This window comes from Aquarana catesbeiana, linkage group LG08 (genome assembly GCF_042186555.1).
Source record: "Aquarana catesbeiana isolate 2022-GZ linkage group LG08, ASM4218655v1, whole genome shotgun sequence".
In the NCBI taxonomy this organism is placed as follows: Eukaryota; Metazoa; Chordata; class Amphibia; order Anura; family Ranidae; genus Aquarana; species Aquarana catesbeiana.
The window spans coordinates 210,062,865-210,087,523 of NC_133331.1; the positions used below are offsets into that span (position 1 = coordinate 210,062,865).

General features: G+C 43.4%; 1 protein-coding gene across 4 annotated transcripts in view; it reads right to left on the reverse strand.

The window, feature by feature from the left end:
• Window positions 1–24,659, reverse strand: part of LOC141106257 (rap1 GTPase-GDP dissociation stimulator 1-A-like) — a 355,344-nt gene that overhangs the window by 4,412 nt on the left and 326,273 nt on the right. For all 4 annotated transcript variants that reach the window (XM_073596883.1, XM_073596882.1, XM_073596881.1 and 1 more), the window contains 4 exons: window positions 16,897–17,022; window positions 8,119–8,258; window positions 5,396–5,522; window positions 1,357–1,485 (listed from right to left, as the gene is read on the reverse strand). In XM_073596883.1, coding sequence (XP_073452984.1) covers window positions 1,357–1,485; window positions 5,396–5,522; window positions 8,119–8,258; window positions 16,897–17,022 — 522 coding nt within the window. The remainder of the gene's footprint in view (window positions 1–1,356; window positions 1,486–5,395; window positions 5,523–8,118; window positions 8,259–16,896; window positions 17,023–24,659) is intronic.

Genomic DNA, 24,659 nt, shown 5'->3' on the forward strand with positions numbered 1-24,659 from the left:
GTTCTCATGAGTGACCCTTAGCAGTCCAGGATGGTTTCGATAGAAAATTGAGAGCTCTCAGCTGCCAATTGCTGCAGCTTTTTGGGGACCCCTTAGAGCAGTGATGGCGAACCTTGGCACCCCAGATGTTTTGGAACTACATTTCCCATGATGCTCGTTTACTCTGCAGTGTAAACGAGCATCATGGGAAATGTAGTTCCAAAACATCTTCGGTGCCAAGGTTCACCATCCCTGCCCTAGAGAGTGTGACTGAGCCAACCTCCAAGAACTGAAGGGTGAATGTAGGAGTGCTGAATTGTTTGATTATATATCAGCCAACACTCCTTTAATGTCACTCTTCTAACAATATCAATATTTACAGATGACCATGTTTTACAATCTGACAACCAACATATTATTGGAAAGTGCAAAATCATGATGTGATAGACATCATGCTGATGACTATATTGATCTGGGTGACTGCTTGTTATTGTATTTACCCCAATATTGTTTACCTGTTGTTCATGTCGTACCTTGGACTCGTTCCTGCCTTTTAGGCACTGTTATGCCCCATGCACATGATCGGAGTTTCCGACAACAAAATCGTGGATTTTTGCTCGAAGGTTGTTGGCTCCAACTTGTCTTGCATACACACGGTCACACAAATGTTGGCCAACAATTACGGACGTAGTGACGTACAAGATGTATGTGATATCTCTATTATGAAGGCTAGTTTTACAAGACCGAGCACTTCCGGCTCGTACTTAATTCTGAGCATGAGTGGACTTTTGTGCGACGGACTTGTGTACACACTTTTGGAAAGGCCGACAACAAAAATTTGTTGGCGGAAAATTTGAGAACCTGCTAGCCAACATTTGTTGGCGGAAAGTCTGACAGGAAATGTTAGATGGAGCATACACACAGTCGGACTTTCCGCCAACAAGCTCACATCCAACATTTGTTGTCGGAAAATACGATCGTGTGTATGGGGCATTAGGCTTTCTCTTCACTTTGCATTGTGACACAGCTGTCGTGTACATGTGCGCATGCACCTGCAGTTTTTTTCCCTGAACTGGGAGCACAGAGAGTGAGTTTCACCTGCTCCCACACCTAGACTCTTTGGCATGATGACCAGCCTGAGGAAAAGGTGAAGTTAGTGAGGTCTGGCACCACTCCCTAAGCAGCCAGGCAGGAGGTGGAACTCGAGCTTCACCACACTAATTGGGACAGGGCTGCTTGCACCTTTCCATACAGTGACATAAAGCAGCCTGTCCTGATCATTTTGATTCTGCCCATAGTTCCACTTTAAACTTACCCAGATTCATCTGGGTATTTTCAGTAAAAGTAAAAAAGTTTAAGACAATTGTCCACTAATACCTGAGTCTAGAAGGCTACACAGCAGACCCATTGAATTGTATTTCACCTCTGGACCCATTGATTCATCCTGCAGAACTTTCAGTAAGATTGATATCAAATCTGCCTCTTTAAAGACTTCTTCAACTATTTCTGGAATGAAAAAAAAAACTGAATAAACTGTATTTTGTAGTGGAACTGAAGTCTATTAATGGTTTTAGATATACACACATTAAAGTGATACACTCTTTGCAAATGATCTTATCAATTTATTTAGATTTTTTAAAAACCTTGGGGTTGATTTACTAAAGGCAAATCCACTTTGCACTGCAAGTGCACTTGTAATTTCAGTTGCTGTAGATCACTGCAGATCTGAAATGAGGGGAAGCTCTGCTGAATTTATCATCCAATTATGTACAAGCAAAAATGCTGTTTTTTATTTTTCTTGCATGTCCCCCTCAGATCTACAGTGACTGCACTTCCAAGTGCACTTGTAGTGCAAAGTGGATTTGCCTTTAGCAAATAACCCCCAATCTGTCTATGTAAATAATCACTGCACACATACAGATGGCTAGGGAATTTTCCTTGCATTATAATCTGAGCTAAATCTCAGCTGGCTGTCCTGCCCTGCTGCTACATACTGCTCACTGACTGCCCTGCCACTTTCTGCTGCCTAATAACTGCCCCACCACTACATACTGCTCACTGGCTTCCTTGTCACTGCATATCGCTCACTGACTACCCTCCCCCTACATTCTGCTCACTGACTGCCCTATCATTACATACTGCTCACTGACTGCCCCGTCACTACATACTGCTCACTGACTGCCCCGTTACTACATACTGCTCACTGACTGCCCTGCCACTTTCTACTGCCTAATGACTGCCCTACCACTACATACTGCTCACTGACTGCCCCGTTACTACATACTGCTCACTGATTGCCCTGCCACTTTCTACTGCCTAATGACTGCCCTACCACTACATATTGCTCACTGACTGCCCTGCCACTTTCTAGTGCCTAATGACTTGCCTCCCCCTACATTCTGCTGACTGACTGCCCAGTCACTACATACTGCTCACTGACTGCCCCGTCACTACATATTGCTCACTGACTGCCCCGTCACTACATACTGCTCACTGACTGCCCCGTCACTACATACTGCTCACTGACTGCCCCGTCACTACATACTGCTCACTGACTGTCCCGTCACTACATACTGCTCACTGACTGCCGTGTCACTACATACTGCTCACTGACTGTCGTGTCACTACATACTGCTCACTGACTGCCCTGCTGCTACATACTGCTCACTGACTGCCCTGCCACTTTCTGCTGCCTAATAACTGCCCCACCACTACATACTGCTCACTGGCTTCCTTGTCACTGCATATTGCTCACTGACTACCCTCCCCCTACATTCTGCTCACTGACTGCCCTGTCACTACATTCTGCTCACTGACTGTCCTGCCACTTAGTACTGCCTAATGACTGCCCTACCACTACATACTGCTCACTGGCTTCCTTGTCACTGCATATTGCTCACTGACTACCCTCCCCCTACATTCTGCTCACTGACTGCCCTATCACTACATACTGCTGACTGACTGCCCCGTCACTACATACTGCTGACTGACTGCCTCGTCACTACATACTGCTCACTGACTGCCCCGTTACTACATACTGCTCACTGACTCCCCTGCCACTTTCTACTGCCTAATGACTGCCCTACCACTACATACTGCTCACTGACTGCCCCGTTACTACATACTGCTCACTGATTGCCCTGCCACTTTCTACTGCCTAATGACTGCCCTACCACTACATATTGCCTACTGACTGCCCTGCCACTTTCTAGTGCCTAATGACTTGCCTCCCCCTACATTCTGCTGACTGACTGCCCAGTCACTACATACTGCTCACTGACTGCCCCGTCACTGCATATTGCTCACTGACTGCCCCGTCACTACATACTGCTCACTGACTGCCCCGTCACTACATACTGCTCACTGACTGCCGTGTCACTACATACTGCTCACTGACTGCCGTGTCACTACATACTGCTCACTGACTGCCTCGTCACTACATACTGCTCACTGACTGCCATGTCACTACATACTGCTCACTGACTGCCTCGTCACTATATACTGCTTCCTGACTGCCCCGTCACTATATACTGCTTCCTGACTGCCCCGTCACTACATACTGCTTCCTGACTGCCCCGTCACTACATACTGCTCACTGACTGCCCTGCCACTTTCTACTGCCTAATGACTTGCCTCCCCTTACATTCTGCTCACTGACTGCCTCGTCACTACATACTGCTCACTGACTGCCCCGTCAGTACATACTGCTCACTGACTGCCCTGCCACTTTCTACTGCCTAATGACTGCCCTACCACTACATACTGCTCACTGACTGCTCTGCCACTTTCTAGTGCCTAATGACTTGCCTCCCCCTACATTCTGCTCACTGACTGCCCCGTCACTACATACTGCTCACTGACTGCCCCGTCGCTACATACTGCTCACTGACTGCCCCGTCGCTACATACTGCTCACTGACTGCCCCATCGCTACATACTGCTCACTGACTGCCCCGTCGCTACATACTGCTCACTGACTGCCCCGTCGCTACATACTGCTCACTGACTGCTGTGTCACTACATACTGTTCACTGACTGCCTCGTCACTACATACTGCTCACTGACTGCCGTGTCACTACATACTGCTCACTGACTGCCCTGCCACATTCTACTGCCTAATGACTTGCCTCCCCCTACATTCTGCTGACTGCCCCGTCACTACATACTGCTCACTGACTGCCCTGCCACTTTCTACTGCCTAATGACTGCCCTACCACTACATACTGCTCACTGACTGCCCTGCCACTTTCTAGTGCCTAATGACTTGCCTCCCCCTACATTCTGCTGACTGACTGCCCCGTCACTACATACTGCTGACTGACTGCCCCGTCACTACATACTGCTGACTGACTGCCCCGTCACTACATACTGCTGACTGACTGCCCCGTCACTACATACTGCTCACTGACTGCCCCGTCACTACATACTGCTCACTGACTGCCCCGTCACTACATACTGCTCACTGACTGCCCCGTCACTACATACTGCTCACTGACTGCCGTGTCACTACATACTGCTCACTGACTGCCTCATCACTACATACTGCTCACTGACTGCCTCATCACTACATACTGCTCACTAACTGCCGTGTCACTACATACTGCTCACTGACTGCCTCGTCACTACATACTGCTCACTGACTGCCTCGTCACTACATACTGCTCACTGACTGCCTCGTCACTACATACTGCTCACTGACTGCCTCGTCACTACATACTGCTCACTGACTGCCTCGTCACTACATACTGCTCACTGACTGCCTCGTCACTACATACTGCTCACTGACTGCCGTGTCACTACATACTGCTCACTGACTGCCGTGTCACTACATACTGCTCACTGACTGCCGTGTCACTACATACTGCTCGCTGACTGCCCCATCACTACATACTGCTCGCTGACTGCGCTGCCACCATACATTTCAAAGCTCAACGCTGCCATTTCTTTCTGCCCTGCATTGTATACTACTCATTGCACTTTTCTATGTACTGCTCTGAACTGATAATACAGTCACACCAAGCAGGGGAGGGAGGGGGCCCTATCAAGTAGACTTTATGGGGCCCCGTTATTTGCAAAGGTTGCCCTAGCAGGCTTGTTTATCTCAATGAACTACTAGGGCACTTGTGAGCACTCTCGTAGTCATGTCTCTTCCTGCCATTCAGGAACTGCCAGCCTGTACCAGAGGTATGTGCAGACAGTGAACTGAGAGCCCACAGGATCCAGGCATTGCACCCGTGATCTGGAGATTGCTGGTGCATTGCTTTACAGGATGCGATGTAAGAAAATAATGAATGCAATTTTTTTTTTTATTGCAAAAAGATGTGCATTTATTATTATTTTTTTTTTTTACAAAAGGTTAACTTAGGCTTTAAGTTGTAGAAAAAAATAAATAACACAATTATGTTGTGACATTTTACCAAGGTTGATTGCAGATGCGATGGCCAAAGCGATAAGAGCTTCATTTTGCATGATGGCGTGCTCGCTGGTTGTCATGGATACCAGATGCTTAACACCTTTGGCCTTCTGAATGGCTTTTACAACTTCCTGTAAATAGCAAACCACATTTAAATAGATTGAAAAGCATATTTGCTGAACTCGTTTGGGGCCAGTGAGCAGAATTACCAACTGATTTATCCCACTTCCCTACATCTGCATGTGATTGGATTATCCACTTGTAACCCCTAGATGTCTGCTTAGCACCTCTTCATTTATAACGCATATCAGGGCTGTTAATTGTACCCTTTATATTTTCCATCTTTATTGAATGGGATCCTACAGAAGCACCCCCAACATCCAGTAGGCTTGCTGCTGTTTTTCTTGATTTTTAACCTTATGTAGAGAAGTATTATTTTTGTTATATTTCATATAGTACAGCATATACATTGCATACTTTGGTTTTCTTTTATAACTACGCACACTGATGAAATTTTCATATTAACACAACTCTCTCCTTAAAGTGTAAGTAAACCCCCCTATCGGTTTCAGCCAAGGAAGCTGCTATCTTTGCCTCTGTTTAATCTACAACTGCCATGATGCTGCACATGTGATCAGTTATGACACCAGCCATTGGATGGTTTGACAGTTTGGTTGAGAACACAACCAATGGGAGTGTTACATTTCTGGCACGTGCCGGAAATTAAACTGTTTTTTGAAACTGCTAAATGAATGGGTTTACTTCTTCTTTAATGGCCTACCCTTACGCAGGCTATCCCCTCTTCAGTCTATTATGAGTGCTGCTGCTAGACTACTGCACCTTACTAACCAATTCGTGACTGCTGCTCCTCTCTGCCAATCCCTTCACTGGCTTCCCCTACCCTACCGTATAAAATTCGAAATACTAACTACAACATACAAGGCCATCCACAACATCGCCCCCAGCTACATCACCAACGTCATCTCCAGATATCACCCAAATCGTCCCCTCTGCTCCTCCCAGGAGCTCCTGCTCTCTAGCTCCCTTGATACCTCCTCCCATGCTCGCCTTCAGGACTTCTCCAGAGCCTCTCCCATCCGCTGTACCCTTTCCACCTTTAGGAGTTCCCTGAAAACTCATTTATTCAGGGAAGCCTATCCCACACACACCTAAGAACTGTACCTGAGCCACCACCATCAAATCATCCCCCGCAGCTATTACCTTTTGTACCACCTTCCCCTCCCTTTAGAATGTAAACTCTACGAGCAGGGCCCTCCTGTACCTTCTGTATTGAACTATCCCCCCACTAAATTGTAAAGCATTGCGTAAACTGTTGGCACTATATAAGTAGTGTATAATAATATCTAAACCTTACCAATGAACTTCTTTTATTTGGTTCCTTTTTGTCTGTTAAAAATATCATTGAAAGTACTGTATTTTATTATATATGTTTGATAAGGTCAAAACAATACCTGTTTATCCTGCCAGAAATCTTGTGAGTTGATAACTTCCTGTGTTTTTTGCCTGTGCTAACCTATAAATCGCAATGTTCTCAGTTATCTTTAAAGAAAAAGTACAGCCAAAGGCATAAACAAGACCAAGGATAGATCCAAGGGAAAAACCAAGCTTAACTTGCAAATGTGTGCAGACTAAACCCCTGCTTTTAACGCATACTGTTAGACAGGTTATTTGGTTGTCTGCGAGCTGGTGGTAAGTTAAGCTTGGTTTTTCCCTTGGATTTATCCTTGGTCTTGTTTATGCCTGTTGTTAGCCTTCCAATGCTTCTTACTGCGATAGCCAGCTATAGATGGGGACAAGTGGTGTCTTTCTTGAAGTACAGCCAAAGCCTGTGGATCACAGGAGTGCAGTTTATTCTGCACTCCTGTGACCCGTTTTCAGCAGACAGTGGGCTGAAGTTTGCTGTCGGCTGACATCACAAAGTCAGTCCAGTCTGGGGAAAGATCGCAACCATATAGTCAGGATCTGCCCACATGCCTGGACCGGCAGCCGGCTTAGGCTCTCTGCGAGGCGCTGTACCCAGATATACTAAGTAGTTGCAATGGCAAAGTTGTAAAATTGGGTTCAGGTGTTAAAGTGACACTAAACTGTGCTTTAAAAAAAAAAAAAAAATCTATTTATGTATGTAAAAACGTATCATCTATTGCTCCCAGCCCCCTCTAAATATCTTTGTTTTTTTTTTTTTGTTTTTTTGCTGCTGTGATCAAACCTTCCTGTTAGAGGGTGTTCATTCTCCATGGCCCCAATGTATGTAAGCTCACTCCTGAGATGGTCTATGGCAGGGACCTCCAGCTGTTGCAAAACTACAAGTCCCATCATGCCTCTGTCTCTGGGTGTCATGCTTGTGGCTGTCAGAGTCTTGCTATGCCTCATGGGACTTGTAGTTCTGCAACAGCTGGAGGTCCGCTAATTATATATCCCTGGTCTATGGACTATGCGATTTGTAGTGTGCATAAAGTAGTGCACATGACTGCAACTAATGTGATCTGCTTGTTCCAAACAAATTGAAGCGATGAGGAAAAGGAAACTCATATAGGACATTACAATGAACAAAAAGAAATGATTTCATGGACAATTGATTACAGGGCTATTGGGTAGTGGATGTGTATGGATGATGTTTTTGGAGAATAAGAATAGCATTTAATGTCACTTTAAGGTTTGTTTTACCCCCTTGATGAAGGGGTTAATGGAAGATTTTTATCGTCTTACTGCAGACTTGCTGTGTCGCAGGAGAGATGCCAGCAAACGGTTTGCTTCTCCTCGTACACCAATGTGATCTTTCACTTCACACCACTGCACAAGTCTTGCCAGGAGCTTGGGATCCTGTCCTAGAATCCTCGCTGTATCAGCTTTAATAAGAAAAAAAGCAATGTAATTCCAATATGCAAAGTGAACCTGTCATAAAAAATTCAAGATAATAATTTGTCAGAGTCAGGCACAGGAAAGTATCTGCATGTATTCTAACTCAACAGCTGCATTGCTATTGAAGATTGTTTTAAATTAAAAATGAATAAATAGTGTAGGTAGACACAAAAATGGAATCTCATCTAGCCACTTGAGCCCTTAAAAAGATTTAATAAGCCAGGAGAGAAGGAAAAAACTGATTTCAATCCGAACCCTGGCACAATCCCTTTTAACCCCCTGCTGACCAGTACAAAGAGCTGCTGAGGAATCTGTACCCAAAACTGCAGTGCAGGTTCTTCAGGGACTTTCTCTATGGGCCACTGGGGCTGTAGGGTAAAATTCCTAAGCATCGTAATGGACCAAAGTTAAGGCTTCCTACCTGAGTGTATTCAGATTTGTAGGTTCTTGAAATGCATTGAGAATAATTTTGTTATATTTAAAAACCAATCCCTTTTTCTAACCTGATTCTCTACTCCCTCTGCACTGCTCCCTGCAATCTCTTCTCCCCTATGCTCTGGCTGCTACAGGTCCTTTGACATTATACCCCTGCACTGGACGTGAGGATGTGGAGAGACAGCCGGAGCTTAGAGGAGAAGTGGAGAATGCCAGGGAAGAGGAGGATCAGGTAAGTAAAACTGCCATTTCCGGTACCCTAGACCTAAATGAGAAGTTAAAGGGATGTTAAACTTACCTGCTCTGTGCAGTGATTTTGCACAGAGCAGCCCAGAACCTCCTCTTCTCGGGTCCCTCACCAGCATTCCTGGGTCTTCCCTCTTGTCGGATGCCCCCCACAGCAAGCATCCAAGCAGGCGTGCTCCCGCACTCCTCACCTATACATACTACCTGTCATCATACACTCCTCTCCTATACATACTACCTGTCATCATACACTCCTCACTCCTCTCCTATACATACTACCTGTCATCATACACTCCTCACTTCTCTCCTATACATACTACCTGTCATCATACACTCCTCACTCCTCTCCTATACATACTACCTGTCATCATACACTCCTCACCTATACATACTACCTGTCATCATACACTCCTCACTCCTCTCCTATACATACTACCTGTCATCATACACTCCTCACTTCTCTCCTATACATACTACCTGTCATCATACACTCCTCACTCCTCTCCTATACATACTACCTGTCATCATACACTCCTCACTTCTCTCCTATACATACTACCTGTCATCATACACTCCTCACCTATACATACTACCTGTCATCATACACTCCTCACTCCTCTCCTATACATACTACCTGTCATCATACACTCCTCACTTCTCTCCTATACATACTACCTGTCATCATACACTCCTCTCCTATACATACTACCTGTCATCATACACTCCTCACTCCTCTCCTATACATACTACCTGTCATCATACACTCCTCACTTCTCTCCTATACATACTACCTGTCATCATACACTCCTCACTCCTCACCTATACATACTACCTGTCATCTTACACTCCTCACTTCTCTCCTATACATACTACCTGTTATCATACACTCCTCACTCCTCACCTATACATACTACCTGTCATCATACACTCCTCACTCCTCACCTATACATACTACCTGTCATCATACACTCCTCACTTCTCTCCTATACATACTACCTGTCATCATACACTCCTCACTCCTCTCCTATACATACTACCTGTCATCATACACTCCTCTCCTATACATACTACCTGTCATCATACACTCCTCACTCCTCTCCTATACATACTACCTGTCATCATACACTCCTCACTCCTCTCCTATACATACTACCTGTCATCATGCACTCCTCACTCCTCTCCTATACATACTACCTGTCATCATACACTCCTCTCCTATACATACTACCTGTCATCATACACTCCTCACTCCTCTCCTATACATACTACCTGTCATCATACACTCCTCTCCTATACATACTACCTGTCATCATACACTCCTCACCTATACATACTACCTGTCATCATACACTCCTCACTCCTCTCCTATACATACTACCTGTCATCATACACTCCTCACTCCTCTCCTATACATACTACCTGTCATCATACACTCCTCACTCCTCTCCTATACATACTACCTGTCATCATACACTCCTCACTCCTCTCCTATACATACTCCCTGTCATCATACACTCCTCTCCTATACATACTACCTGTCATCATACACTCCTCACTCCTCTCCTATATATACTACCTGTCATCATACACTCCTCACTCCTCACCTATACATACTACCTGTCATCATACACTCCTCACCTATACATACTACCTGTCATCATACACTCCTAACTCCTCACCTATACATACTACCTGTCATCATACACTCCTCACTCCTCACCTATACATACTACCTGTCATCATACACTCCTCACTCCTCACCTATACATACTACCTGTCATCATACACTCCTCACTCCTCTCCTATACATACTACCTGTCATCATGCACTCCTCACTCCTCTCCTATACATACTACCTGTCATCATACACTCCTCACTCCTCTCCTATACATACTACCTGTCATCATACACTCCTCACTCCTCTCCTATACATACTACCTGTCATCATACACTCCTCACTTCTCTCCTATACATACTACCTGTCATCATACACTCCTCACTCCTCTCCTATACATACTACCTGTCATCATACACTCCACACTCCTCTCCTATACATACTACCTGTCATCATACACTCCTCACTCCTCTCCTATACATACTACCTGTCATCATACACTCCTCACTCCTCACCTATACATACTACCTGTCATCATACACTCCTCACTCCTCTCCTATACATACTACCTGTCATCATACACTCCTCACTCCTCACCTATACATACTACCTGTCATCATAAACTCCTCACCTATACATACTACCTGTCATCATACACTCCTCACCTATACATACTACCTGTCATCATACACTCCTCACTCCTCTCCTATACATACTACCTGTCATCATGCACTCCTCACTCCTCTCCTATACATACTACCTGTCATCATAAACTCCTCACTCCTCTCCTATACATACTACCTGTCATCATACACTCCTCACTTCTCTCCTATACATACTACCTGTTATCATACACTCCTCACTCCTCTCCTATACATACTACCTGTCATCATACACTCCTCACTCCTCTCCTATACATACTACCTGTCATCATACACTCCTCACTTCTCTCCTATACATACTACCTGTTATCATACACTCCTCACTCCTCTCCTATACATACTACCTGTCATCATACACTCCTCACTCCTCTCCTATACATACTACCTGTTATCATACACTCCTCACTCCTCTCCTATACATACTACCTGTCATCATACACTCCTCACTCCTCTCCTATACATACTACCTGTCATCATACACTCCACACTCCTCTCCTATACATACTACCTGTCATCATACACTCCTCACTTCTCTCCTATACATACTACCTGTCATCATACACTCCTCACCTATACATACTACCTGTCATCATACACTCCTCACTTCTCTCCTATACATACTACCTGTCATCATACACTCCTCACTCCTCTCCTATACATACTACCTGTCATCATGCACTCCTCACTCCTCTGCTATACATACTACCTGTCATCATAAACTCCTCACTCCTCTCCTATACATACTACCTGTCATCATACACTCCTCACTTCTCTCCTATACATACTACCTGTCATCATACACTCCTCACTCCTCTCCTATACATACTACCTGTTATCATACACTCCTCACTCCTCTCCTATACATACTACCTGTCATCATACACTCCTCACTCCTCTCCTATACATACTACCTGTCATCATACACTCCTCACCTATACATACTACCTGTCATCATACACTCCTCTCCTATACATACTACCTGTCATCATACATTCCTCACTCCTCTCCTATACATACTACCTGTCATCATACACTCCACACTCCTCTCCTATACATACTACCTGTCATCATACACTCCACACTCCTCTCCTATACATACTACCTGTCATATCATACACTCCGCACTCCTCTCCTATACATACTACCTGTCATCATACACTCCTCTCCTATACATACTACCTGTCATCATGAACTCCTCACTCCTCTCCTATACATACTACCTGTCATATCATACACTCCGCACTCCTCTCCTATACATACTACCTGTCATCATAAACTCCTCACTCCTCTCCTATACATACTACCTGTCATCATAAACTCCTCATTCCTCTCCTATACATACTACCTGTCATATCATACACTCCGCACTCCTCTCCTATACATACTACCTGTCATCATACACTCCTCTCCTATACATACTACCTGTCATCATACACTCCACACTCCTCTCCTATACATACTACCTGTCATCATACACTCCTCACTTCTCTCCTACATACTACCTGTCATCATACACTCCTCACTCCTCTCCTATACATACTACCTGTCATCATGCACTCCTCACTCCTCTGCTATACATACTACCTGTCATCATAAACTCCTCACTCCTCTCCTATACATACTACCTGTCATCATACACTCCTCACTTCTCTCCTATACATACTACCTGTCATCATACACTCCTCACTCCTCTCCTATACATACTACCTGTTATCATACACTCCTCACTCCTCTCCTATACATACTACCTGTCATCATACACTCCTCACTCCTCTCCTATACATACTACCTGTCATCATACACTCCTCACCTATACATACTACCTGTCATCATACACTCCTCTCCTATACATACTACCTGTCATCATACATTCCTCACTCCTCTCCTATACATACTACCTGTCATCATACACTCCACACTCCTCTCCTATACATACTACCTGTCATCATACACTCCACACTCCTCTCCTATACATACTACCTGTCATATCATACACTCCGCACTCCTCTCCTATACATACTACCTGTCATCATACACTCCTCTCCTATACATACTACCTGTCATCATGAACTCCTCACTCCTCTCCTATACATACTACCTGTCATATCATACACTCCGCACTCCTCTCCTATACATACTACCTGTCATCATAAACTCCTCACTCCTCTCCTATACATACTACCTGTCATCATAAACTCCTCACTCCTCTCCTATACATACTACCTGTCATATCATACACTCCGCACTCCTCTCCTATACATACTACCTGTCATCATACACTCCTCTCCTATACATACTACCTGTCATCATACACTCCACACTCCTCTCCTATACATACTACCTGTCATCATACACTCCTCACTTCTCTCCTATACATACTACCTGTCATCATACACTCCTCACTCCTCTCCTATACATACTACCTGTCATCATACACTCCTCACTTCTCTCCTATACATACTACCTGTCATCATACACTCCTCACTTCTCTCCTATACATACTGCCTGTCATCATACACTCCTCACTTCTCTCCTATACATACTACCTGTCATCATACACTCCTCACTTCTCTCCTATACATACTACCTGTCATCATACACTCCTCACCTATACATACTACCTGTCATCATACACTCCTCTCCTATACATACTACCTGTCATCATACATTCCTCACTCCTCTCCTATACATACTACCTGTCATCATACACTCCACACTCCTCTCCTATACATACTACCTGTCATCATACACTCCTCACCTATACATACTACCTGTCATCATACACTCCTCTCCTATACATACTACCTGTCATCATGAACTCCTCACTCCTCTCCTATACATACTACCTGTCATATCATACACTCCGCACTCCTCTCCTATACATACTACCTGTCATCATAAACTCCTCACTCCTCTCCTATACATACTACCTGTCATCATAAACTCCTCACTCCTCTCCTATACATACTACCTGTCATATCATACACTCCGCACTCCTCTCCTATACATATTACCTGTCATCATACTCTCCTCTCCTATACATACTACCTGTCATCATACACTCCTCACTCCTCTCCTATACATACTACCTGTCATCATACACTCCTCACTCCTCTCCTATACATACTACCTGTCATCATACACTCCTCACTTCTCTCCTATACATACTACCTGTCATCATACACTCCTCACTTCTCTCCTATACATACTACCTGTCATCATACACTCCTCACTTCTCTCCTACACATACTACCTGTCATCATACACTCCTCACTTCTCTCCTATACATACTACCTGTCATCATACACTCCTCACCTATACATACTACCTGTCATCATACACTCCTCTCCTATACATACTACCTGTCATCATACATTCCTCACTCCTCTCCTATACATACTACCTGTCATCATACACTCCACACTCCTCTCCTATACATACTACCTGTCATCATACACTCCTCACCTATACATACTACCTGTCATCATACACTCCTCTCCTATACATACTACCTGTCATCATGAACTCCTCACTCCTCTCCTATACATACTACCTGTCATATCATACACTCCGCACTCCTCTCCTATACATACTACCTGTCATCATAAACTCCTCACTCCTCTCCTATACATACTACCTGTCATCATAAACTCCTCACTCCTCTCCTATACATACTACCTGTCATATCATACACTCCGCACTCCTCTCCTATACATACTACCTGTCATCATACACTCCTCTCCTATACATACTACCTGTCATCATACACTCCTCACTCCTCTCCTATACATACTACCTGTCATCATACACTCCTCACTCCTCTCCTATACATACTACCTGTCATCATACACTCCTCACTCCTCTCCTATACATACTACCTGTCATCATACACTCCTCACTCCTCTCCTATACATACTACCTGTCATCATACACTCCTCACTCCTCTCCTATACATACTACCTGTCATCATACACTCCTCACTCCTCTCCTATACATACTACCTGTCATCATACACTCCTCACTCCTCTCCTATACATACTACCTGTCATCATACACTCCACACTCCTCTCCTATACATACTACCTGTCATCATACACTCCTCACTTCTCTCCTGAACATACTCCCTGTCATACGCTCCTCACTCCTCTCCTATAGATACTACCTGTCCTCGTGCACTCCTCACTCCTCTCCTATACATACTACCTGTCATATCATACACTCTGCACTCCTTTCCTAAACATACTACCTACCATCATACATGTAGTAGAATACATATTGGCCTAAATTTATGAAGACATTTTTTTTTTTTTTTAATTTTTTATTGGATATGTTTTATAATGCGCGCCCCCTGCTCACCCAAGGAACCGATGCGAGTGCCCAGCGGTCGCAATCACCGACGATCTCCCGAGATCGCTCGGGGCACACAGAGAACCGGGATCTGTGCGTTTACACACACAGTTTCCGGTTCTCTGAGGGGAGAACAGACAGATTGTCTGTTCATACAGAGTATGAACAGCGATCTGTCATCTCCCCTGCACAGTCCCACCCCCCCTTCAGTTAGAACACACATTAGGGAACACATTAACCCCTTCGCTACCCCCTAGTGGGTAACCCCTTCACTGCCAGTGACATTTTTACAGTAATCAATGCAATTTTATAGCACTGATTGCTGTAAAAATGCCAATGGTGCTAAAAATGTGTCAAAATTGTCTGGCGTGTCCGCCATAATGTTGCAGTCCCAATAAAAATCGCAGATCGCCGCCATTACTAGTAAAAAAAAATAATAATAAAAAAGGAGCCATAAAACTATCCCCTATTTTTTATATATTTTGGGGGGATATTTATTTTAGCAAAAAGTAAAAAATATTGTGTTTTTTTTCAAAATTGTCGCTCTTTTTTTGTTTATAGCGCAAAAAATAAAAAACGCAGAGGCGATCAAATACCACCAAAAGAAAGCTCTATTTGTGGGAAAAAAAAGGACGTCAATTTTGTTTGGGTGCAACGTCGCACGACCGTGCAATTGTCAGTTAAATCGGCGCAGTGCCGAATTGCAAAAAGTGCTCTGGTCAGGAAGGGGGTAAATTCTTCCAGGGCTTAAGTGGTTAATCAAAATTTCCAGTCTTTTTTTGTTTATAGCTGAAAAAAAAAAAAATAAACGCACTGGTGATCAAATACCACCAAAAGAAAAGCTCTATTTATGGTAAAAATGGCGAGCGGTTAATAAAACTGATATTTCAGGTATGGGTAGTACTCCACTAACTCCCTGGAGATTCCATGATGTATTTTTTTATAACACAAAGTAATCTGGAATGTAGGTAGACTCATAAATTCAGATTCATCCAGCTACTGGAGTCCTTTAAAATATAACTAGCTGATATGTGATTCAATGAGCTTGCATTCACTCAGATCATTTGAGATTTATTTTAGCTGTTTATGAAGATAAAGAATTTCATTTGGCATAACGTGTATAATATTTTACTCTTAGGTTCTCTTATTATGCAGATTTATTTGGCCCTTCTAAATAGTAGCACTTCACTGAACACAAATGTATAGTCCTCATAAAAGGTTAGTTACATTTGTCATTTTCTTGTGTCTAACTTAAACAAATGACTTTCCATTGTGATCAGTGGATTCAGTATGTCAGTACTCATTGCCTTGTGTCTGTACCTTGTCCATCAGTCAGCATCCTTAGTGTTCCAAGAAGCTTGAACTGCACTGGAGGCATCTCTGTGCGCAGTAACATTTGGATTCGATCGGCCACCCCTTCTTCCAGCATCTTCACTTTGTTCGTCACTGAGAATATAGATCGCGGTTAATGCCAAGGTAGTTACTACTTTATGGAATCAAAGACAATCTAAAAACTGCAGGCACTAATTACCCAATCAGAATTATATTCCATTTACTACATTATAAATGTATTGTCAGTCGCTGAAATAACTCATGATTTAAAGCTGAACTCCAGGCAGAAAAATTACCATTTAGTACAGTTGTGCATTCCCTTAAAGTTGGTACACATGGATCGAAATGTAGCCGGCTCAGCAGGGGTCAGCCAAATTTTGATCTGTGTGTGGCCCTCCCCATTTGATCGGAAGATTGACATCTGTTAAATTGGACTGTTGGAAAGTACTTGTCTCTGCTTTCAGAATACAATGTCTTGGAGACAAGGATTCTTCTATCTATCATCCTCCTTATCTACATCTTGGAATCATTTTGAAAGAAAATCTAAACATATATACCAAGCTATACAGTAGATATAAACCCCAAATAAATGACATTTAGTTTGCTAAAGCATTGTGTAGAATAAGCACCTGCTTTAAAAAAATATATAATACAGTGGAACCTCGGATTGCGAGTAACGCCGTTTACGAACGTTTGGCAATACGGGCTATTAAAAAAAAAATCCTGACTCGCTTTGCGATCACTGTCTCGCAAGACGAGCAAGATTCAAGCCACTGGGGTGTGCAGTACCGCATTTGGCCAGAGGTGCGGGGGCGCCGGTGATCCTCGGAGACACTTGGAAACACTCTGTTCCCGATGGGGCCGAGTGTTTCCCAGTGTCTCCGGCGCCCCCGCACCTCTGGCCACATGCAGTACTGCATAGACAAGCAGTGGCTGTGGAATGGATTATCTGAGTTAACATTACTTCCTATGGGGAAACTCACTTTGATATACGAGTGCTTTGGATTACAAGCATTCTTCTGGAACGAATTATGCTCATAATCCAAGGTATTACTGTATAGTCTAAAAAAAGAAAACATACCAGCAACTGTACAGGTTAAACAGTGCTGCTACTGGCCAAAAATAAAATCAGGTTGGTGTAAATACAAAATTCTTGTGTTTGACTGGAATACTTTTTTTATTAAAGAACATGTTCACATTTTTTAGAACAAATCATTTTTTCAGAAAATATGATGTGCATTTATTATTTTTTCCTGCAGGAGTCTGGAAAGCATTGCACTCATGATCAGTGGATCAGGGATATAATGTCAGTCTTCTGCAAACAAGCCCTGCAGCTTTAGGTTGTCAGTTTGAAAGCTGCAAGGCTTGTGAATGAACTACAAGGGTGCTCATCAGCGCCTTCACAGTTCATTCAGAACTACAAGTGTCCGGCTGATCGTACTTGTAGTTCATTCATTGGAAACATATTACAGGAAATTGTGAATGAATGACGCAGCTGTGTGGGTGGCGCGCTCACACTAGGGGGGTTCAGGGGGGAGAGGCAGCAAGAGCTGCAACATGTCACGTGTTTCACCCTAAATACTGGTGTAACATGTAATATGTTCCAAAAGGTGAACTTATTCCTTAAAGTAGATGGAAACCATGCCTAACTGATGTTTAGTAATGTTTCCAAACAATTAACTTTTTTATTAAATATCTTTTAATCTTAAATTCATATTAGTGCCCCTTGCAGCCACTTTCTGTCTACATGCACGCTGTCTGGTGAGGACTGCTGAGTGGACCAATGCTTGCATAATGTATGTTGAAAATACTACTTGTAAACTCCATTGGAAGCCCATTTCACAGGACGACAACACAGGAGCAAATGACACAGAGCATTGTTACCCCATAACAGGAAGTACCTAAAAAAACACTAAACAATATCCTTATTCTATAAAAATAATCCATACACATCCACTACTTATTTATTTTATTATTACAGTTACTTATATAGTGCCATAAATTTACGCATCGCTTTTATTATACATTCACATCAGTCCCTGCCTTCAAGGAGCGTACAATCTAATGTCCCTAACTCGCATCCATACATGCACACACTAGGGCCAATTTACCTACCAGCATGTCTTCGGAGTGTGGGAGGAAACCGGAGTACCCGGAGGAAACCCACACAGGCACAGGAAGTACATGCAAACCCCAGGCAGGTAGTGCTGTGGTTGGGATTTGAACCGACAACCCTAGTGATGCCAGGCAGATGTGGTAACCACTTAGCCACCATGCTGCCCACACTTAAATTGCCCCACCCCCGCCAACCTTTTCCAAAAATTCACATCAGCATGTGCCTAACCTTGCGCATGTGCATAATGCAGTACAGTTTTGAAATTACAGCATGGAAATGGGGACCCAGGCAGCACAGAGGCAAAAAAAAAAAAAGTAAAATTAAGAAAAGGTCACAAGGACATATGTAAGTATACTTGTTTGTTTTTCCCCTATAAATTATTGCAAGGTTTGTAGAATGAGTGAGGATTGTCCTCTTCAATGGCTTGGGAATGTACTTTTCAAAATGTGCACCTTTCTCTGTCCTCAAAAGAATGCCCTTCTTAGTTAGATTTAATATATGTCACATCTCTGGCTACTGCAGGTTTTTTTTCTTACTACTGACCTCTAAACTCTGCATTACTTATTCCTGACCCATGCACTCTACATTACATACTGACCTGTGCGTCACATATTACTTCTTCACTCTGTGGTACATACTCTTGACCCCTTCACTCTGCATTACTACTGACCTTTGCTTTACTTACTCCTGATTGTTTTACTCTGCCTTACAAACTACAGACTTCTGAACATTGTATTACTTACTCCTGACCCTGCACTCGGTGTTACATATCACTGACCCCTAAACTCCTGACCCCTGCAATCTACATTATATACGACTGATCTCTGAACTTTGCCTTGCTTACTCCTGAGCTCTGCATTTTGTCCATTACACATTACTCACCTCTGAATTTGGCTCTGCTTGCTACTGACCCCTGCACTTCCTTGTTTTTAATAGGGCCTTGCTAGGCCATCTCTCCCATGAAATCAAACCAATATTAATAGATTCCAGAAGAAGCTAGAACAATGCTAAACATTCAAAACATGTAGCGTTAAAGTTCATCAAAAGTCCATGCGAAAGTCCCACGCATAATATAACTGCCAATAGTCGTGTTCCAATCATGCAGGAAAAATAATGTGATTATCCCACTCCGTAAGCAATCACCTCAAGTGCCCAATTTATGTGAGTCTCACACTCACCAAATGGATATGCCTTACATATACAATGTTTGGCATAAATTGCTCAGAATGCACCACTCCTTCTGAAGGATCTTTTCATACGCTGATATGACTGATAATCCGGTGATTCCCCAGATATTGGGCGAAAGGTTAGGCCACCCCACTTTTGATCTCTTCCATATTGTTAAAGTAGAACTAAACCCATCAATTTAACAGTTTCAAAAAAGTATGGAACTGTTACATTTGCTTATACTGTCAACCAAACTGTCAAACCATCAAATGGCTGGAATCATAACTGATCACAGGTGCAGCACCATGGCAGTTGCAGATCAAACAGAGGCTAACATGGCAGCTTCCTTGGTAGGGATCAGCCGAACACCCCCCCGGTTCGGTTTGCACATAGCGAACAGGCAAAGAAATTCGGAAGAACACACGAACACCATTAAAGTCTATGGGACATGAACATGAAAAATTAAAAGTGCTCATTTTAAAGGCTTATATGAAAGTTATTGTCATAAAAAGTGTTTGGGTACCCGGGTCCTGCCCCAGGGGACATGTATCAATGCAAAATGTTTTTTTAAAAACGGCTAGTTTTTCGGGAGCAGTGATTTTTTTTTAATGCTTAAAGTGAAACAATAAAAATGAAATATTCCTTTAAATATCGTGCCTGGGGGTGTCTATAGTATGCCTGCAAAGTGGCACATTTTTCCTGCGTTTAGAGTGACCCTGCCCCCTTCTGACGTCAGAGAGGGTGGGGTCACCCATTTACGTCACTGGGTGGCCCCGCCCTCAGCTATATAAGAACTGTCAGAGAGAAGAAGCAACAGTCGGCGGGAGCCTCCCATGGAGGCGGAACAGTTGCGGCTTTTTTTTTCTTTTTTCGGTCCATCGGGTGGCGTGAATTTACATCGCGGGAGCGGGACATATTTATTTTTTTATTTTTTAATAAAGGACTTGTCCCAAACTGTCTCTTGTCTTTTTTACCATTTTTGACACTACAATGTACCCCATTACCAATTCACATGGGGGGGAGGCCGGGATCTGGGGGTCCCCTTGTTAAAGGGGGCTTCCAGATTCGGATAAGCCCCCCACCCGCATACCCCCACAACCACCGGGCAAGGGTTGTGGGGATGAGGCCCTTGTCCCTATCAACATGGGGACAAGGTGCTTTGGGGTCAGACCCCAAAGCACCCTCCTCATGTTGAGGGCATGTGGCCTGGTACGGTTCAAGAGGGGGGGGCTCTCTCATCCCTCCTCTTTTCCTGCAGCCTGCCAGGTTGCATGCTCAGATAAGGGTCTGATATGGATTTAGGGGGGACCCCTATGCCATTTTTTTTTTTAATTTGGCGCAGGGTTCCCCTTAATTTTCATATCAGACCTGAAAAGCCTGGTATGGATTTTAGGGGGACCCCCACGCAATTTTCTTTTTAAATTTTGGTTCGGGGTTCCCCTTAATATTCATACCAGACCCAAAGGGCCTGGTAATGAACGGGGGAGGGATCCCATGCTCTTTTTTTCAATGAGTTTTATCCATGTTGCCGAGACCCGACAATTCATTACAGCCGTGATCAGTTTTAAAAGACAATTTTTTCTTTATAAATGTCATTTTGCTGTGGTACTGTTCTAAACATGGGAAAACTGTGCCACTTTACAGGCATACTATAGACACCCCCCAGGCATGATATTTAAAGGAATATTTCATTTTAATTGTTTCACTTTAAGCATTAAAAAAAATTACTGCTCCCGAAAAAACGGACGTTTTTTTAAAAAAAAATGTTTGCATTGATACATGTCCCCTGGGGCAGGACCCAGGTCCCCAAAGACTTTTTATGACAATAACTTGCATATATAGACTTTAACGGTGTTCCGGCGGCTTTTGAATTTGCCGCGAACACCGCATATTGTTCACTGCTCGGCGAACACCCAATGTTTGAGTCGAACTTACGTTCGACTCGAACATCAGGCTCATCCCTATTCCTTGGCTGATAAGGATAGGAGGGTTTGCTTCCGCTTAGATCTCTACCTCTCCAGGGTTGCCAACCTCTGCTCTAAGATAAAGGCAATGCCATTTAATATATAACTGAAGAATCAATTCTGGATGTTTGATATATAATGTCTATAAGTACCTTCAATCTTCAGATAAAGCATGTTAAGATATTTGCATTTCTTCACACATAAGCTACAAATGCAAATGATATGAGCTGTTGGGAAATGAGCAGCTCTGGGCAAAGCATAATAAAAGTGGCCTAGGTAGGCACATAACTAAAATCTGGCCCTGGGTAGTCTAAATGAATAAGTCTTATCTCTGACAAAATACACCTAAAATAGCCCAACACTTCCCTCTCCTAACAGGTGCCAGTCATATTTAAGGAATTTATTCTTCATCTTTAGCATATTGATTTGATTTATGGAATGAATTAAATTCCATTTCTTAATAATAGCAGATGGAAAATTTCTAATGAATTGAATTGTGATTCAGATGAAGGCCAATTAGCACACTTATTCTCCATGACCAATCCCTTAAAATGTTAACCCTATAGTTAACACTATATAGTCTATTCAGTGGTCAGATACAAGCCTGCTCTGTTTCTTGCTATGATGTGGACAATGAATGAACACAGCAATGACCCCCGCTGCAAATATCCCCTATCTACCATTCCCAGGCCCGGCTGTCTGAGCTGCATGTTGTTATTCAAAAAAAAAATAAAAAAGCCATGGATTTGGTAATTATTTTTCTTGCACGCTTCATAAGGTAATTGATGGATTACATTTCATGTGTCCTTCTGCTATGCCGGATATGATGGATGACTCGCTTAACACTCCTGCTTACAGCGTTTTCCGATTGCAAGAAGAAAAATCTCTTCTAATGCTTTTTTCTTTCCTCCCATCTCAATTGTCCTAATAGATATGGGGGCATTTGAAAACTTGACAATAATTCAAATTAAAATGTTTTAGAATCAATATATGCAAATCCCCAAATTACATTTTGAAAATGGAAAGCGCTCTCTATGACAAAAAGTATTTTGCTCCTCTTTGCTGTAAATGTAATTTTAAACCCTTCATAGGCTAATGAGATGTCAGTGCAAGGGTTAAAGCCAAGGGACTTGGTGGCTTGGAGAAATACATTAGGATTAAGTGTTGGTTGAATCCGCCATGGATTATATTACACCGCTCAAATTTATCACAGAAAACATGAATTCCTAACAGAACCAACGACATAAGTAATGTTCTCTACTGCTTGAACGTTTGCTCAATATGTAATTCTCTAATAGTGCTCTGGTAAACACTTCAAAATGTCATAGATGGGGAAGAAGTGTGCATGCTTTTGGGGACAGGGAAATGCTAAGTGTGGGTGACAAGCTGGGGCTTTGTCTTCTTCCTAGGTGTAATACCCAGGCTGCCTGCAAAGTGCCAGTAAATGAGGCAGCATTTATTTGGAAAGTGATTAAGGCTGAAAAAAGAGTTTAGCTGTCATCCTTAAACTTTTTTTAATCAGGGTTTATATTACCATACAAGTTTGAAAACTACAATAATTGCTATTTTTGCAATCTAATTTAAATATTTTAAGGTTAAAAAATGTAGCACCCTCTTGTTAGATAGGTGCTGAAGTAAAGATTTTTCTGGAATGTAGAAAAATGTAGGCAGGCCTAGCTGGTGGCTAGGCCTGTTTGTTTTCATTTTGGGCTGGGAGTGGCTCAGAGCAGGGCTGGGTGTTGCACAGGTAGCATCACTGACACCTCCCTCTTCTTTCTAGAAGGTGCTAGAAAGAGAAGAGGAGAGGTGGAGCTGCCTGGGGTATTCTAACGAGCTTTGACCAATCCCCAACTTGGATTGGCAGGGGACAGGCCTCCTAAAATACCCAGGATCAGCCCAGCTGAGGAGTGGTTGGGTGGATGAGCTGGAGTGAGAGAGTGCGGAGGCTGTCGGGGCCCATGGGGAGCTCCCTGGGCCGGGGCTCGGGTGCATCCAGGAGGAGTGAAGAGATCCTGGTAGGAGAGGCACATGAGAGATCAAGGAGAGGACAGTGGGAAAGAACAATGCTAAGAGACTCCAGGGAGGACAACTGGTCACAGCCAGAAGGGCTGGTGAGTGGAGCACAGTCGGGAGGACTGAGGAGGCATGTCTGAAAGAACTGTGAGATTGCAGTTTGAGATGGATGCAGAACCAGAAGAGAAGACTATGGGAAGGACAGTGGAGAGAGGTCATTGCAGCCAGGCTGGCTGGCAGGGCCTGAAGAGAGCTATCTGGGATTGGTAGCTGTGCAGAGGACAGTTAGCACCTGAACTAATTCTACATCACAGGGGTCCAAGGTCCCTACCCACAAAAGGCAGTTCACTGAGGCCTGGCTGAGTTATCAGGCCTAACCATGTGGTGCTAGCTGGTCTGAAGGAGTAATAGTCTGCAGCAAGTGCTGGAGGAGTGAAGGATAAGAGGTCTTAAGCAAGAGTTCGTATTGGAGAGAAGACTGGAGTGTATAC